This window comes from Pungitius pungitius, chromosome 17 (assembly GCF_949316345.1).
Source record: "Pungitius pungitius chromosome 17, fPunPun2.1, whole genome shotgun sequence".
In the NCBI taxonomy this organism is placed as follows: domain Eukaryota; kingdom Metazoa; phylum Chordata; class Actinopteri; order Perciformes; family Gasterosteidae; genus Pungitius; species Pungitius pungitius.
Genome location: NC_084916.1, coordinates 2,856,565 through 2,871,812, shown reverse-complemented (window position 1 = coordinate 2,871,812; position 15,248 = coordinate 2,856,565). Strand labels below are relative to the sequence as shown.

General features: G+C 43.7%; 2 protein-coding genes across 2 annotated transcripts; both read right to left on the bottom strand.

Moving 5' to 3' along the window:
• Nucleotides 1-165: 165 nt before the first annotated feature.
• LOC119219405 (fatty acid-binding protein, liver-like) lies at nucleotides 166-1,412 on the bottom strand. The gene is made up of 4 exons (XM_037474597.2): nucleotides 1,205-1,412; nucleotides 948-1,120; nucleotides 387-476; nucleotides 166-301 (listed from the first exon to the last, which is right to left on the bottom strand). The coding sequence occupies exons 1-4, from the start codon at nucleotides 1,269-1,271 to the stop codon at nucleotides 251-253; spliced, it is 381 nt and encodes a 126-aa protein (XP_037330494.2). The 5' UTR covers nucleotides 1,272-1,412; the 3' UTR covers nucleotides 166-250.
• Nucleotides 1,413-1,521: 109 nt separating this feature from the next.
• On the bottom strand, nucleotides 1,522-15,179 carry LOC119219404 (Na(+)/H(+) exchanger beta-like). Its single transcript, XM_037474596.2, has 14 exons — nucleotides 14,942-15,179; nucleotides 14,318-14,407; nucleotides 10,196-13,271; nucleotides 7,411-7,871; nucleotides 6,586-6,836; nucleotides 5,892-6,109; nucleotides 5,482-5,678; nucleotides 4,981-5,070; nucleotides 4,824-4,894; nucleotides 4,486-4,668; nucleotides 3,984-4,098; nucleotides 3,756-3,854; nucleotides 3,503-3,575; nucleotides 1,522-2,671 (listed from the first exon to the last, which is right to left on the bottom strand). Exons 3-14 carry the CDS (start codon nucleotides 10,473-10,475, stop codon nucleotides 2,445-2,447), a joined length of 2,265 nt encoding a protein of 754 aa, XP_037330493.2. The 5' UTR covers nucleotides 10,476-13,271; nucleotides 14,318-14,407; nucleotides 14,942-15,179; the 3' UTR covers nucleotides 1,522-2,444.
• Between the last annotated feature and the right edge of the window lie 69 nt (nucleotides 15,180-15,248).

Here is a 15,248-nt window from a genome sequence, read left to right as displayed (position 1 = left end):
CAATGCAATATAGGCCTAATTAAGAGTAGGCAATCAAAAGTAAAATTAGCTACATGGTTTTCATTGGACAGGAAGGGGATGAAAAAGTATGTGCTAAAGTATTTGAGTTAATGCAGCCTGCTGAGTTACATGATATCACTGATGAAAACAAACTTTTTGGTTTAATCAATCAAATTTATTCATGAAAGTGTTTTTCAATGTTTATGTTCCATCTCAGCTCTAATCTTCAACATCAGATGCAAGGTGAGCATTAGACGCGTTTGCTCCTGCTGATGAAAGTTTCAGGCCCAGCAGTGATAGTCTAGAAAAGTGAGGTGAAAATCAGTAAAAAAAGAAGTCAGTTTTTTTTTCTAGCACTGAATAAAGAAATGATTAAGTCCACTGACCTCAACCATGTCGTCCCCTTGGATCTCACGGACGGAAGTGAACTTTTCGGTCTCAGCAATCAGCTTCCCATTCTCCTCTCTGACAGTGCACTGACCGAAAATATTGCATGGGACAGAAGTTTACTTTTTTTTTTTGTAACTCTCTCTTCGCCACGAAAAGAAAATTCTTGACTACTGTGCCTAAAATGCCCAACTAACAAGTGCAAATTAAAGTGTTCAAATAAAAGACATACATTTTATTGGACGCACATATCCCCTTCAATTTGTTTTTTCTTGCAGTGTATGTAAATAACACGGAGCCAAGCTATTGCCTGCAATACAAATGCAGACGGTGAACACCAGCAAGGAATATAAAGGTTTTCTTTTAGACTCACAGCCTGTCAGCGTGTTCTAGTAGACAAACCAAATCGAACTATTCACTTGAAAACACTTACAAATGCAGAATAGGTCTGAAGCCTCACTCAAATGTGTTGCTTGAAGCTCACATAAATCCCAGGATGAAGACTATTTTCAGGGTCAAATCTTGGCACCAACAGCTCATGTACTACTATGAAACGGTACCTTAAACTTGCGCCCGTCCGCAGCAGTCATCTCGGACTCCTTCCCCAGGCTGAACGAGTGGACCTTGGTGTAGATGGGCGTCTTTGTCGTGTAGGTAAAGTCTGCGCCGTTCTGCTCGATCACCACCACCGGTTTGATGTTCTTTCGCATTTTGATTACCATTTCAGGTGCACCTTGAATGCATAATAAAAAAAATGAGAGAGGGAGGGCGCACATATTTGAGCGGACTAACCCTTTAAATAAGAAAGCATTCTCACCTACTACTTTTAAGAACCCCTCGAGGTTGTCCTCGGAATAAACTTTCCAAGTGCCGCTGAAGTCCATGGCTGCCGTTTGTGTCGAGGAGGTTTGTCGTTGTGATAAACCGATCAAACCCAACTGCTGGTTGGCATGTCGGGGACCTCCAGCTCCCTGTTATCTGGACTGGGATTTCCAGTGAGAGCCGAGATGGGCTGAACAACAGATGTGACGAAACACATGGATGAAATATGACGCCAGATAAGCAGGAGCAAGGACGTGAAGATGCTTTCATGGATGTTTATCTTTCTAAAAAATAAATAAAAAATCACTTAACTTAAGCCATGACATATTCTTTATTTCATACAGGTATTAAAGCTTTCCTTCATTTGTAAATGTTCATAACTTCACAATAGAAAAATACTTGAGCTGGATAACACACAGAAAGCAATAGGTTTTAAGGCAGATACAAAAAGGACATTCACCTCTTTAACCTTGAAGCATGCTCAGTTACCAGAGACACGCTACGTGTTCCTGGTGCTGCTGGAATGTTACAGAAGTTTACAAAACAGTCACGTTATAAATAGAGACAAGTGGAGCGCGTTCAGGACTTATTTTCTTTCTGCAGAGGTCATAATACTGTTCCATGTCCCCGAGAAAAACACTCATCAGTCATTCAGCAATGTTAACAATAGTTGTTAGACCGGACTTTTAAATTATTTTAACATTGTTGGAGCCCCAGATTTCTGCGTTCTAGATCACCAGGATACCCTGATCGATAAACAATGTAGGTATCTGCAAGTAATGTGGGACAAATGTACTTAATATTAAGGCATCGACTGCCTCCAACATCAGACACATCTTTGGTAGTTCAGAGCAGCAAGGGGCCTCCTTTATAAAAGATATATCTGAGATAGTAATATCACATTGTGTAGATTCTTCATACTGTGCTGTAAACCCCAACCAGCTGATGCCTCAAAGCTTGTTAAAACAAGTGATCTTTCCATTTCCATTCCTATATGATGGATGTCTGCTAGTTAAGACATACAAAAGACACTCTGTACACTTCTGGCTATATTGCAAATAGCCAGTGGGGCATGCTTTGGTAATATGTTGAATGATAAAAATCCTTATGAACTTCTGGAAACATGTCAGAGTTATCAAGCTTTGCTATGGCAGAGACCTCCACTCATCGAATACATCAAATGACACGAGGAGATCCGTCCTCTGATTTCAGAACCAGGCGAATTCTCTGCTAGATCACGAGTGATCGTCCTCCTTGTTTGGCCCGGGGTCGCTCAGGCAGCGCGATAGTTTCAGCTGGTCCTGCTCCTCCTGCTCCGGCGCTTCGGCCCCGCGCTTGCTGCTCTGATTGGGCCTCGGGAGGGTTTCTTTCAACAGGCCGACGGTCTCGGGAGGGCCGGGACGTGGGCGAGCCGCGGGCCCTCGGGGGCTCTCGCTGTCATCGTATGTGTAGACCCGGTGCTCTGGTGGAAGCGGACACAGGGCGTCAACATTTCAGTTCTTAAAAATCATATACGTAACCGCAGATGTTTTGGGTTTCATGGAGGGTGATTTCTTGGGAAGTTTGGGTGCATTTGTGAATAACCTCAGCTACATTTATGCAAGCGCTGTACTTACTGAGTTACTGTACAATACATGAGTATTTCCATTTCATGATCCCTAATAATTCATTTAGTTATATAATATATAATTTAATTATGAAAAATGTTGTATTTAGTACCTCTAAAATAAGCTCAATCTGTACCGGCTGCAAGATTATAATCCAGTAATATAACATAAATGCTTTTAAAATGTATCTGCATAATAACTATTTTCACTTTCAGTATTTCAAATATATTTTGGTGCTGAAACTTTTGTTCTTTTACTAGATTAAGGACAGATCATTAACAGAGTATTTAAAACAGTGTGACAATGGTATTTCCTTCATTAAAGTAAATATGTAGGTTCAAAATATTACTTCCAGATTTAACATCTTTAAATTACCTGAGCAAGACATTTAACAGCTCCCATTACTCTCCAGTGGACCAACGATCTCATGACCACACTGTTTTCCAATTGTCAATCGATGGGAGTCAGTTATAAAATGGATGTATAATCTTGATTTAGCAGTTTTGTCATCATGTAAAATCACTTGGAAACTATTACTGTGACCTTTACTCCTTCCCATATCTCCCATCCAACATTCTGTTTATACCCAGAAACATGTTGAATTAAAGAAAGATCAGGCGAAAGCTGTGTGAGAAGATTGACATCTCCACCAGCACCTTTTATTGTGTAAGGAGATTCATTCTGACCTGGTTCAAAGCAAACTTTTCTCACTGCCGGTGGTTCCTGTCGGTTTGCAGGAACTGTGAGGTAGTGACTCATCTGAGAAGGACACACAAACATTAGGCATGTCATTTCATAACATGGGACCAAGCAAAATGAAGTCGGGAAATGAAGGAAGTCTGAACCATTAAAAAAGGTTCAAAATCGATGCATAAGGTCACATGCATCAATGTCTCGTACTCCTTCACCCTCTTGACAACCAGTCGCTGTTAAACTCACCCTCCTCTCCATCTCCATGCGCTGCTTCCTGAAGCGGACTTCACTCACGTTGTCCTCAAACGGGTCCATGAACAGGTCGTGTCGGCTGTAGGAGCGAAGCTGCGGAGAAAAAAATAAATAAAAGGACACAGCCTGAGAAATGTTGACTTTGTGGCATCTCATTGATATAAAACAAAAACCTGCATGAAAGCTGGACTCCAAGTGACATCCACCAGCATCATTTCCTACCCTCTGTTTGGTGTTCTGCAGGTTTCCTCGCAGAATCTTTCTGATCTCTTGCTCACGACTCTTGGAGATACTTGGGATCACCCGTCCTCTGGCCGACTCCTTCAGCTGGATGTTTCTGTGGCGACAAACGACGCGTTTTATCACCACTTACAACGACACACCTCGGTGGACAGCCAGAAATGAAGCGAGCAAAGGAAACCGTGAAAAAACTCACATTGGGCTAGTTTTGGAACCACTGATCTATTTAATGGCCTAAAGTAACATCTACTTGTTTTTTTATGTTCACTGCGGTGAAACTAAAACTTCTTGCTCAAGTCCAAAATCACATTATTCAGAATCAGATTGAAGGTTTTTGCAATGTACATTTTCACGTAAAAGGAAATATTTTGATGTTATATAAAATATATATAAATTAATATAAAATATATAAAATAAACAACTACTAAAACAGTAATCTGGTCTAGAATGTAAACTGACGAGTCCTCTGGTGACGGGGACTCACTGCATGGAGGCGGAGGACAGCAGCGTGGGCAGCGTGGGCAGCCTGGCGGCGCTCCCGCTCTCCACCAGCATCATGGCCTGTTTCATCTCCATCTTGTTGTAGAAGGAGATGAGCTGAGGCTCGGTGGAGCGATCGCCCGCGATCAACCACTTCTTCACGTAGGTCTTGTTGAAGCGGTTCAGCCTGAGAGCAGCAGACAAAGCGCTAACATGTGCACGCTGACGGAGGCAAACAACGGCAGCAACGACACGGGGAATTCTTGTCGCCCTCATGCACCAAACCGTCGTTGTTTTATTCCCTTCTATTATTATTTAGGGGAGAATTGAAGAAAATCCTACTTGTCCTTCCAGTGATGATGTCCATAATGACCACAGACGTCTTCGATTCCTGTAAGGAGGTGATCCAGGAACTGGAGACAGAATGAATTAGGACCCAAATGTTTGGTCGCTCATGTTGAAGGTGGTAAACGCTGAGGTGATTAATGACTGATTTGACCTGTGTGTGAATCTCCTCATTAATCGACACTTTGCCCTCCTTCTTCCTCTTCACGGCCAGAAGCTCAACCAAAGGCCTGATCGTCATTCCCTGGGGACACAAAACAGGAAGTCGTGTTGTTTCTACGTCATAAAACGTAACCTCATGTTGTCTGTCATAACACTGCATGTCCCAGTTATATCAAAGCGAATTCCCCAATCGAGCGATTAGTTTAGCAGCCGCTCCTCTTACAAAAATACAAACGCAACATGTGGCAGAAAAGTGTATTCATATGTGAACCTAAACTCCTCAGACTTTCACTCAAATTCCACAAGACACCAAGGACCTTCGTCTTTGATATTGTTTGACGTTACAGAGAAAGACAGAAGACCATCTCCTAACAGATTGTATTGTAATGCATCTCGACATTTGAACAAATTGTTATAATTCATGGTTATGGTTCAAAAATATCTACAACTGACTTTATGCCGAATACAATACCGAAAGGTAAAAGTCTGTCACCTGCACAAAGACGGTAAAGAAGATGACGGTGATGATGGCCGTGAGGAACATGCTCTTCATCTCGTTCTCCGTCAGCAGGAACCCCAGCGAGAAAGCGATGGCGCCTCGCAGGCCCCCGTAGGCCATGATGAACTGGTCCTTTTTGGTCAACTTCACGATGCGGAATTTATTGATGATAAACGTGAGACCAATGACTCCTGGAAAGCATACATAAAATCACAGGAACATTTCAACCAACAATGGGCAAATTCACAGGAATTCCCCCATTGTGGGACTAATAAAGGGATATCTTTTCTTAACCTTTTCTCCCCCACGGCCTTTCCGATAAAAAGTGTTCAGCAGTGAAGGAACACAAATAGACCAGAAGTAGTTTTAGTTGTCCCTGGCTGAGCGCGTTTGCCAGTACTCACCCAGCACCCTCGACACCAGACAGAGGACCACGGTGAAGATGACGAAGGTCCAGTTCCAGGCGTGAGGACCCGCCACCGTGGAAACACCGAGGAAGATGAATATGAGAGTCTCGCTCACGCTGCTCCACATCTTCATGAAGTATTTGATGGTGGTGTACGACTTGTGGGAGACGTTGGCCTCCACGTAGGGCCGCATGATCACGCCACACGCTATCAACCTGTTTGGGACGGGGAGGACGGACGGAAAGCCCCAACGACAGAGGTCAGCGCCATGGTTCGTAAAAGGGGGAAAGCTAGACGACACAACATTTCCATGTTAGGAAGCACAATGTGATCACTTCACCTGTAGGAGCCGATAAAGCAACGTGTGGATCTATAGACCCCTTTGAACACGTTGTGTAACTCAGCCTTCTGCTACTAAAAGCACGGCATCTAGACTTTGTGCACAAATGTACGTTCATATTCTAATGTCACCGTGGTGTCCACACTAAATAAAGTGAGTGTGTTGGGCTTAGCATAAAGCCTGGCTCTCTTTAAGTGTATTTATGCTAAGCTAAGCTACCTAGCTACAGCTTTAATAACACTCTGTGCTAATGTCAAACTATTCCTTTCAGAGGAAAACAAGGATCGATGGCTTGAACCGTTTTTAACAGCAGAAGCGGCAGCCAACGTCTGTGAAGCTTCGATCACTCACGACATGATGCCCGACAGGTGGAAGACCTCAGCGGAGAGGTAAGCCATGTAGCTGTAGAGGAAGACAAACAGGGGCTCGATGACCCGGGTGTGCGAGGTGAAGCGGGAGGTAAAGGCACCCAGGAAGCCGTAGATGGCTCCCACCAGGATTCCTCCCAGTGAAACCACGAAGAAGCAGGCGACGCCGAGGAAGGCGTCGACCACCGTCACAGTTCCTGCGTGACTAAACTCCTCAAACAGGTGATACAGAACCTGAGCAGAGAGAAAAACACAGGTTTTATTCAGAGTCAAACATCTTCAAAGCTCTTGCACTTCTCGTCTCAGAGGAGCAGCCTCTCTTCTTCACTTCGTAATTTCCTCCTTTCGGTCCTTCAGTCATTTATTTATTTGCTTTCTTCCTCAAATTTCTTTCCTTCCTCCTTTTATCCATCCTACCAGCTTTCCTTTCATACTTCAGCCTCCCTTCTCCTTTACTTTCTTTTCAAAACGGGCCAATAATTGAAAATAATATTATTTAAAGGTCACGTACATTTCTATTCCCTCATCAATGAGTAGGATGAATGGTTTTTAGTCTTTATAGAGAAGACAATATAAACTGTGTATTATATCTATCTATATAGGAGGCTAATGGGATCATCTGTGGTCACTGATCTGTTAGGACACTAAACAGATCATGCAAGGTGCAATGTCTTGTGTATTTTTAAATTCAACATGTAACCAGCAACTCCAGCAGTAAGATGAAGTGCAATATCTGTGAAATGTGGTGGAGAAGCCCAGAGGTGACCAGTAGATGGACCTACTCCCTGGCAGACCTCCCTCCACTCACCACAGTGACGGCGTCGTTGAGCAGCGACTCCCCGAACACGAGGATGTAGAGCAGCTCGTTGATGTGGATCTCCTCGAACACGGCCAGAACGGCCACGGGGTCCACGGCCGAGACGATGGTGCCGAACAGCATGCAGGACAGCAGGTCCACGCCGGCCAGCTCGGCCCCCTCGATCTGACACACGGCGTAGATCATCCCGCCGATGAAGAAGGCGTTCCACAGGGTCCCCACCACCGCGAACACCAGGATGGTGCCCATGTTCTCGGTGAAGGCCCGGATGGGCAGGAAGTAGCCGGCATCGAGGATGATGGGAGGCAGCAGGTAGAGGAAGAAGAGCTTGGCGTCGAGGACCGGGGCTTCCTCTCTGATGGCTCGGATGATGCCGCCCACCAGCAGACCCACGCCGATCAGCAGGCAGCTCTCTGGGACAACGCTCGACACTCTGGGGATGATGTGAAACCCTGCAGAGACAAAGATTTGAACCTTTAAATCATGAATACCAAATCAAGTGTTCACTGTTTCTCCTCACAAAGCTTAAGCTATTCACATCTCAGGTGGTCTCTTAAGCTGGTTAGAAGTTGCCTGGTAGGATAAGACTATTCTGTATTGATATTGATCAGATAGGGATAACTTTCATTTCTTAGTTGCAATTGCTGCTTTATCATAAGCTATAAATCACCAGTTGAAGAGAAAAATATGCACCGGTTTTGTTTAACACACACACACTAGGTAAATAAAGACAATACAACCTGATGTAACATTTACTGCAAACTGACACTGCAGGACCTTAACAGACATTACATTTAGTGATGCATTGTTGTGTGCATGAGAGAAGCCTTTAGGGAGGACTGTGGAAAAACAAAATCCACTCCCTTAAATGCACTTCACCACAACATCTCATGAAATATAAAACATGTTGCAGCAGCAGGGGAACTAACAGGGGGCTAAAAGCTAGTACGAACTGATGAATGGAAATATCTGTGTGGGATAAATGTCATCACCGGCAATAAATGAACGTCTTCATTTCGGTTTTATATTTATATTATTTTATTTACAATGACTGTCAAACAGTGCAGAGCTAAAACTCCTCACATTAGTGAAAATAAATCCGGTGTTGTTGAAAAGTATCAGAAAGGACCAGTACGGTGGATCGATGCTTAACAGAACTTTGTCACTGCTCCTTTAGTTCGGGATTTGGCCAGTCAGCCTCTCCAGCAGAATGAGGCCTTGACATTCAGCCTCCCGGTCATGTGACCCCGGGGGGGGGGGGGGGGGGGGGGGTCGAGGCCGCCGTCGCCAACGCTTTCCGTCCTCGCCCCCTCCGCTCTGACTTGGCACAGTGGGCTCCTTGTTATCGAGCAGGGCACTAGGACAGCGGGTCGGACCGTCCCTGGTGGACAACGGCTGGAGGAAGCAGATAAGAAGCAACAGGGCTCCGCTCAGGGAGAGATCCCCCTCAGCCAATCAGAATCACCCCTGCATGGCATTTACAAACTCAACAGGGTGGCCTGGTGACATAATAGCGTAATAAAAGTCAAAAAGAAGCCCTATTTGTCCTGTGGAAGAAGCAGACCTCGCTGTACTGAGGGCTGCTTCCACGCTGAGGACACATGTCCTCAGATTTCACATCTCGACTTTGTGTCGGATTCTTGAGAGTGTTGAGAAGAAGCACAATGTGGATAGAAGACAATATATAATACATATAAACATTACAAAGAGACTAGGCATGAATACACAAAGCAATAGAAAACAATGAGAGTAAAGTTGAGAGGCAAGAGGGTGACTTATTATGAATCTCCACAGAGATGCATTTAATCCCCCCAATTAGCCCCAACACCTGCTATGACACCTCTCGCTTGGGCTGAATTTAAACCCTAATGCTGAACATTTGCTCTGTCTACAAACTGACGGAGAGACAGTCGTTTGCACCATCAGGCTCGTCCTAAAACGACGTTGTGTGACACGGAAACACCTCCGGAGAAGTTTGTGGTCAAACACTCGGCCCGCAGAAGGCCAATCCAGTCCAATCCTGCCTCAAGTAATGAACCGAAGCAAATAGGAACACTTTCCCTTTTGACTATAAACCTTGTGGTATTTCCTCTGGATCGGATTGTTTTATGAAATGTTTAAATACACTAGTTACTGGAAGGAGGATTGGGAGTCAGGAGACTCAACAGGAGACTTAACAATGGCTAACAATATATACTTATAAAATCCTTCATGTGTGTTATTTAAAAGTTTTTTTTTTTATGTTTGATAAGTAGCACGGTCTTGTAATTGCAACAATAACTGTCTGTTCGTCTTTAATGCATCAAATGCATTTCAGGCTCTCAAAATGCTAAATGTTTCATATCATAAATATAAACAAATTATGTTTTTGGAATCTGCAGAAATTGAAAGGAGTGATGAGAAGTGTGATGTTTTTTTGTTTGGTACCACTTTAACCAACAAAAGAAGAACTGCAGAAATCTGTGGGAATAATAAGCGGCTTAGTTTTTGTTCAGTAATGAATATGATTCAGTCAAACTCACAGCTCCAGCTGCTAAGACACGTGAACATGCTCACACCAAACTCAATATTCTACTCACTTAACACAAGTAAGTCAATGACCTGGCTGTGAAATGTCCCTTCAGACCTTTAACAAACCCTTGTTAAAGCGACATCATGTTCCCTTGGTGTAGTACATCCCAGCAGATGCTTGTTTCTATATTTCATAAACATTTTGTGACCCAAATAAACCACTTCCCCAGGTGGCAGTATGTGGGAGTATGTGTGTCCCACTCACCGAGCTTCATGAGCAGGGCCAGCAGGATCCACAGCGCGATCTCAAAGGGCTTCCTGACGTGGTCGTAGTTGAGGGAGAGGACGGGGAAAGCCTTTTTGTGGATCGTGGAGTTAGTTTGATGGGGGGCTTGTGCCTCTCCGGCAGCGTCGCTCCGCGTCTCGTTGGTTCCGACATCACGACTCGCGAGGGCCACAGACACACAAACGAGCAACAAAACACGGAATATCCCCGTTAGAGGCGCCCCGGTGGAGATCCTCCGGGAGGGACCGAGCTCAGCCATTCTCCGGATGGATTGACCGCTGAACTGCTGCTTAGCGCAGATGAAGATGAGGATGAAGATAGCACGGGGAGCGAGCGTTGCGCGCAGCGGAGAAGCGCGCACATTTACGCACAAACTCCCCAAGCATTTTGAAATAACGCTCAAGTTAAGTGTAAAAGATCCAATGAGGCTCAGTGTTGTGAACAGACGCGGCTGTCATCCGAGGAAAATCTAGCTCCTGAGAGGAAGTTGTCACCAAATTAGTTTGAGATCCGCTATTCCGTCCCAAAATGAAACTCAGAACTCTTTTAAGAACCAACAAATCATCGGGCAGAAATCTGTCCGGCTTCTCGCTCTCTGACTAAACACGGCGGCTCACCCGAAGCCGCGCCGCGGACACAGCGCCCCCTGCTGCAGCGGCGGACCGCTTACCATCAGGTGATGGATGCAACTGTTTCTGCTTCGCTGCATTTCAAGAGGAAAACATGCAACCTTTTATTTTATTTTTGCAACTAAATACATTACCTTTCAGATTAGGTAAAGTTCAAACGAACCTCTGCAGGTTGTAGCATTAACGCACCACTTAAAAACACAGCACAACAAGTGAGGAAACGTGTTCTTGGCGGATGGTTTATCTGTTGTAACAATGCTTCTTGGCAACACGTCGTATGCCGTTGGACAGATTGGTGTTTATTTCACCGTTTAAATAGTGCCACATTCGTAAGCAACGTGCAATAGCGTGATGAACAGCAGGCCTGAGGATGCGGTTAATGAAAAATAGATTTAATCTGTCAATCCCAAACTCATTCTGCCATTGACTCAAGTGTGCAAATCAGGCACCTGGTTGTGTGTTCCTAGGGATACCACAAACTTTAATCAAGTGGCAATAACAACAGCAAAATAAGCAGCAGTTTATTCATTTTGACGGGACAGGGTGGCACTCGGTTTGTGCTGCTCAAAAAAAGTGATAGAAAACCACCCTGAAAACTCAAAAAATGTCCTTCCAGACATCCTGACCCGTTAATCAAGATAATACCCAGACATTATATGGGAGAGAAGATGGACATCGATGGCTGATACCTCAAACACTATGCAACTCACACCAAAACAATCCAGGTTATTAAATAGGTCATCGGCACTGTCAAACCATTTGGGAATAATATAATATCTGTCAAGTGTTTTAATGTAATACCTTGAGTTTTTAATTCTTTCTTGTAGTTTACTGGTCCCTCTAATGTCCAGACATGATTCCAGTTTGTCCTCTCAACCTCCCAGATAAACTAAAGTCAATGAATTGTTATTTGAAAATAGTTTCCATTAGAGGAGATTAGAATGAACAGATGATGCGCGGCTGACATGATCTGTCTGTCCACCACCATTGAGAGGAGTTAGTAAAGCCAACAGCAGTGACTGCTTCCCACGATGCTGGTCGGACAAAGTCATTGTCTGATGGCTGATAATGTGACAGACGGGATCTTATTTCAATAAATGTTGTACAGAGTTTTTAAACTATTGGAAAAATACACAGTCTGTTTCTGTTACTACCCCTATACATGTATAAATATTACATACTACATACAATTTAGGGATTTACGGAGAAAAAATGTCATCAAGGAAGTTTTAAAATCCAGGATTCTGGGTAGTTTTAGTTGCATTTTGTCTTAACAAAACAACCCAACTGGTCTTATTTATTAAACTTGCCCTCGTTAATATGTTATTTAGGCCACTTAAATGGCCTGTTTCCTAGAGGAAATGTAGACGGTAGATGTGTGGACTAATTGATGTGGATTAAGTGTACGACTCTCTCATTCATCTAAAAATCTCTCTGATAATGTCAAAGAACTTAACCTCCGGGGAAAAGCACACATGAGTCCACATGAGTCGCTCCATTCAGACTCTGCAGCCTGTTTCCCACCGTACTTTTCCACATGGATGAAGGCCGGGAGCCTCCTGAGCCTTCATCGGTAAATAGAAGTCGACAAATGTTAACATATTTATTTGAATATAACATCAATTTAGTTACAGAGCCTGAATGTCTCTAAGTGGAATTTTACATTAACATACATTTAATTTATTACATTCTAGTACAAATGTGACACTTTTATTTAGCATGCATTTAGCATTATAGTCTGATTTGCAAATATAGGGGATGTTGATTTAGGGTGTACAATGTTAATTCTAAATGCTGAAGTACAACGAGGTGCACGTTTAACTAATATTAATACATACAACAAGCTTGTGTGCTAAGTGAACTACCACATATTTATTTATTTATAGATTTTCTGTGGTCATTTTTCTAATTGTTTTATTGGTCTATTAAATGGAGGAAACAACGTTTGTAGATCAAACTTCAATGTAGAGATGACCGTTTGCTCATTTAGATTCCAATCCAATCACTGGTGATGTTTGATTATACGCTGCACAGGATATATAGAGTGGAAAACCTACACGCTCACTTATTCGCTTATATATGTTGCTTATTCAAATTGTACTACTTAACAACTGCTAGAACTAAACACATTCTTCCTCCTGGAACACCTGGACTTTCCCTTCAAGCAACACCATAAAACGCACCATCTCTCTCATCCCACAAAAGCTCAAACCCTCTGCGACATACACGAGCAGGCAAAGTGTCACGCAAAACCCCCACGGAGCGGCTCACTGGTCCCAGGCAGCTGGGTGTTTCCGATTGACTCTCTCGGCCATCTGCCTGGCGCTGTACAGAGACACTCCCATCCCCACTGCGGCCATCGTCATGGCGATGGGATTGATGAGATTGCTCTGTGGCTGCATCCGGACCTCACCTGAGACCTGCCTCTGTAGGGTGGACAGGAATATGATGACAGAGTGTAGTTCAACACACAATATTCTGATCCGAGAGACGTTTTTTTTAAAGGAAAATATAAATATGTCAGCATCTTTTCCAGGAATACAGCATACAATTTCTCAATTTCTCTCAATATCAGTAAAACACGGTTTATAAACCTTTGAAAATGACATTGCGCTGTATCAATGATCACACAAATGTTTGACATGTGGGAAAATAATATTTGCAGTGCACATTTGGTAAATTTAGCTTAGCAAATGCTAAAACAGGGAACAAGGCCAAGATTATACCCCTTAAGCATCAATATGTTTCGCTTCGGCATTGTGACCATATTAGCTCGTTGACGTTAGCATGTAGCTCAAAGCACTTCAGCATCACAGAGCTGGCGTCAAGGTTGGTAACCACATTTCACACTAATGCTCAAAACAAATGTTCCGCCCTAAGTAGCATTCAAATGAAAACCTGTCACAATCTGTCATATAATGTCGTTTCAACATGGGCACGTTTTTTTTCTCCTGTAAATCACTGGGACCACGTGGGTGTGCTGAGAGTCACAATCGGTTCCGTTCAGGACAGTAATAATATTTAGTGACACTGTACGCCGCTGCCATGAGGTGCAGCTCGCTGGGTGTCATGTAGGCCGTTTCTTGCGACATTGTGGTGTCCTGGAACTCAGCAACCTTTGGCAGCCTGGGAGGGTGGTGCTAATAAAAGAAAGTCTCTCTGCGCCACAGCATTTCACGCGAGCTGTGAAGTTGAGTCGTGGCGGTTATATAAAGTAACTCTCCACCCCCCCAGACACGATGCATCAGCTTTCTATAAAATATTGATTGACCCTTCATTGAAAGCATTTCTATGAAAAAAGATATGGAGATAATTTGTAAAATGTGTTTACTTTCACTGAGTGCAATGATTTGTTTGTGCTACAGCATAGTTCTCTGTGTGATACATTTGAGTGAACTAGATATATGAGACGAGTCAAATTAAACACGGCAACATGAATAAAGCAGAAGGGCTCTGAGTGGTCGCGTCCCACCTGGAGCAGACGGAAGTACCCTGGAGTCAGTCTCCCCAGTCTGATGATCATTTCTGCTGCTGGAGCTTCTCAGACAAGCCAACAACCTTCCTGCAGGGGAGGAAAATAAATCTAAATGTTCATATATTCCTGAAGCATCAAACACTTGAGACCTCTTCACCTCTGAAACCAAAGCACTTAAAACGGATGTCATGACTGCATATAGTTTATCATTTTGGGGCTTGTTTTTTGACAGATTATCTGGATTAATAATAAGTAATTGTTCTAAAGAGAAACGTTTTGGTAATATATATTTGGAAAAGCAGAAAAGGAAATTGGTTCTTGCAGCCAAATGCAAAAGGAAGCAAATCTTAAAATATGTTGTGTTTCACTTAAGTACATTTCCAAGTCATCCAGCTTCATCTTTTGCAAGTCTTAATCTAACCAATGCAATATTCAATATTCATGCACGTCGCCTCCAATCATTTAACACAGTTTTTATGCATCTATGTTAGATATTAAAGTTAAAAAACCTGTCTGTGCACGGAAGCCAAATGAGTTATTTGTAAGCATTTCTAAACACAATAAAGTGGTTAAAATTAAGAGTTTTCATCAGTCTTTCGATAAAGCAAAAGTCTGCCTCACAGTTTGAAGTTCTTCTTGGATTTGACGAGCACCCGTTGGCGCTCGTCCTCACCTCCGTGGACGGCTCCAGCAGTCCAGGCGGCCGCGGACAGACAGGGGGACAGCATGGACCGCGTGTCCCTGCTCCTTTGTACAGTGTGGACGTCCCAGTCGGCCGGGGCTCAACGCACACACTCACAAAGCCGCACAAGGAGCCTGTCAGAGACCATTTGGCCATCCAGCCGGTGGCACGGTGAGGGCGGAGAGAGAGAGGCAGAAGAAGGGGCTCCATGCAGCATGTTGCACGCTTGAAGGGCCATGTGTGTTA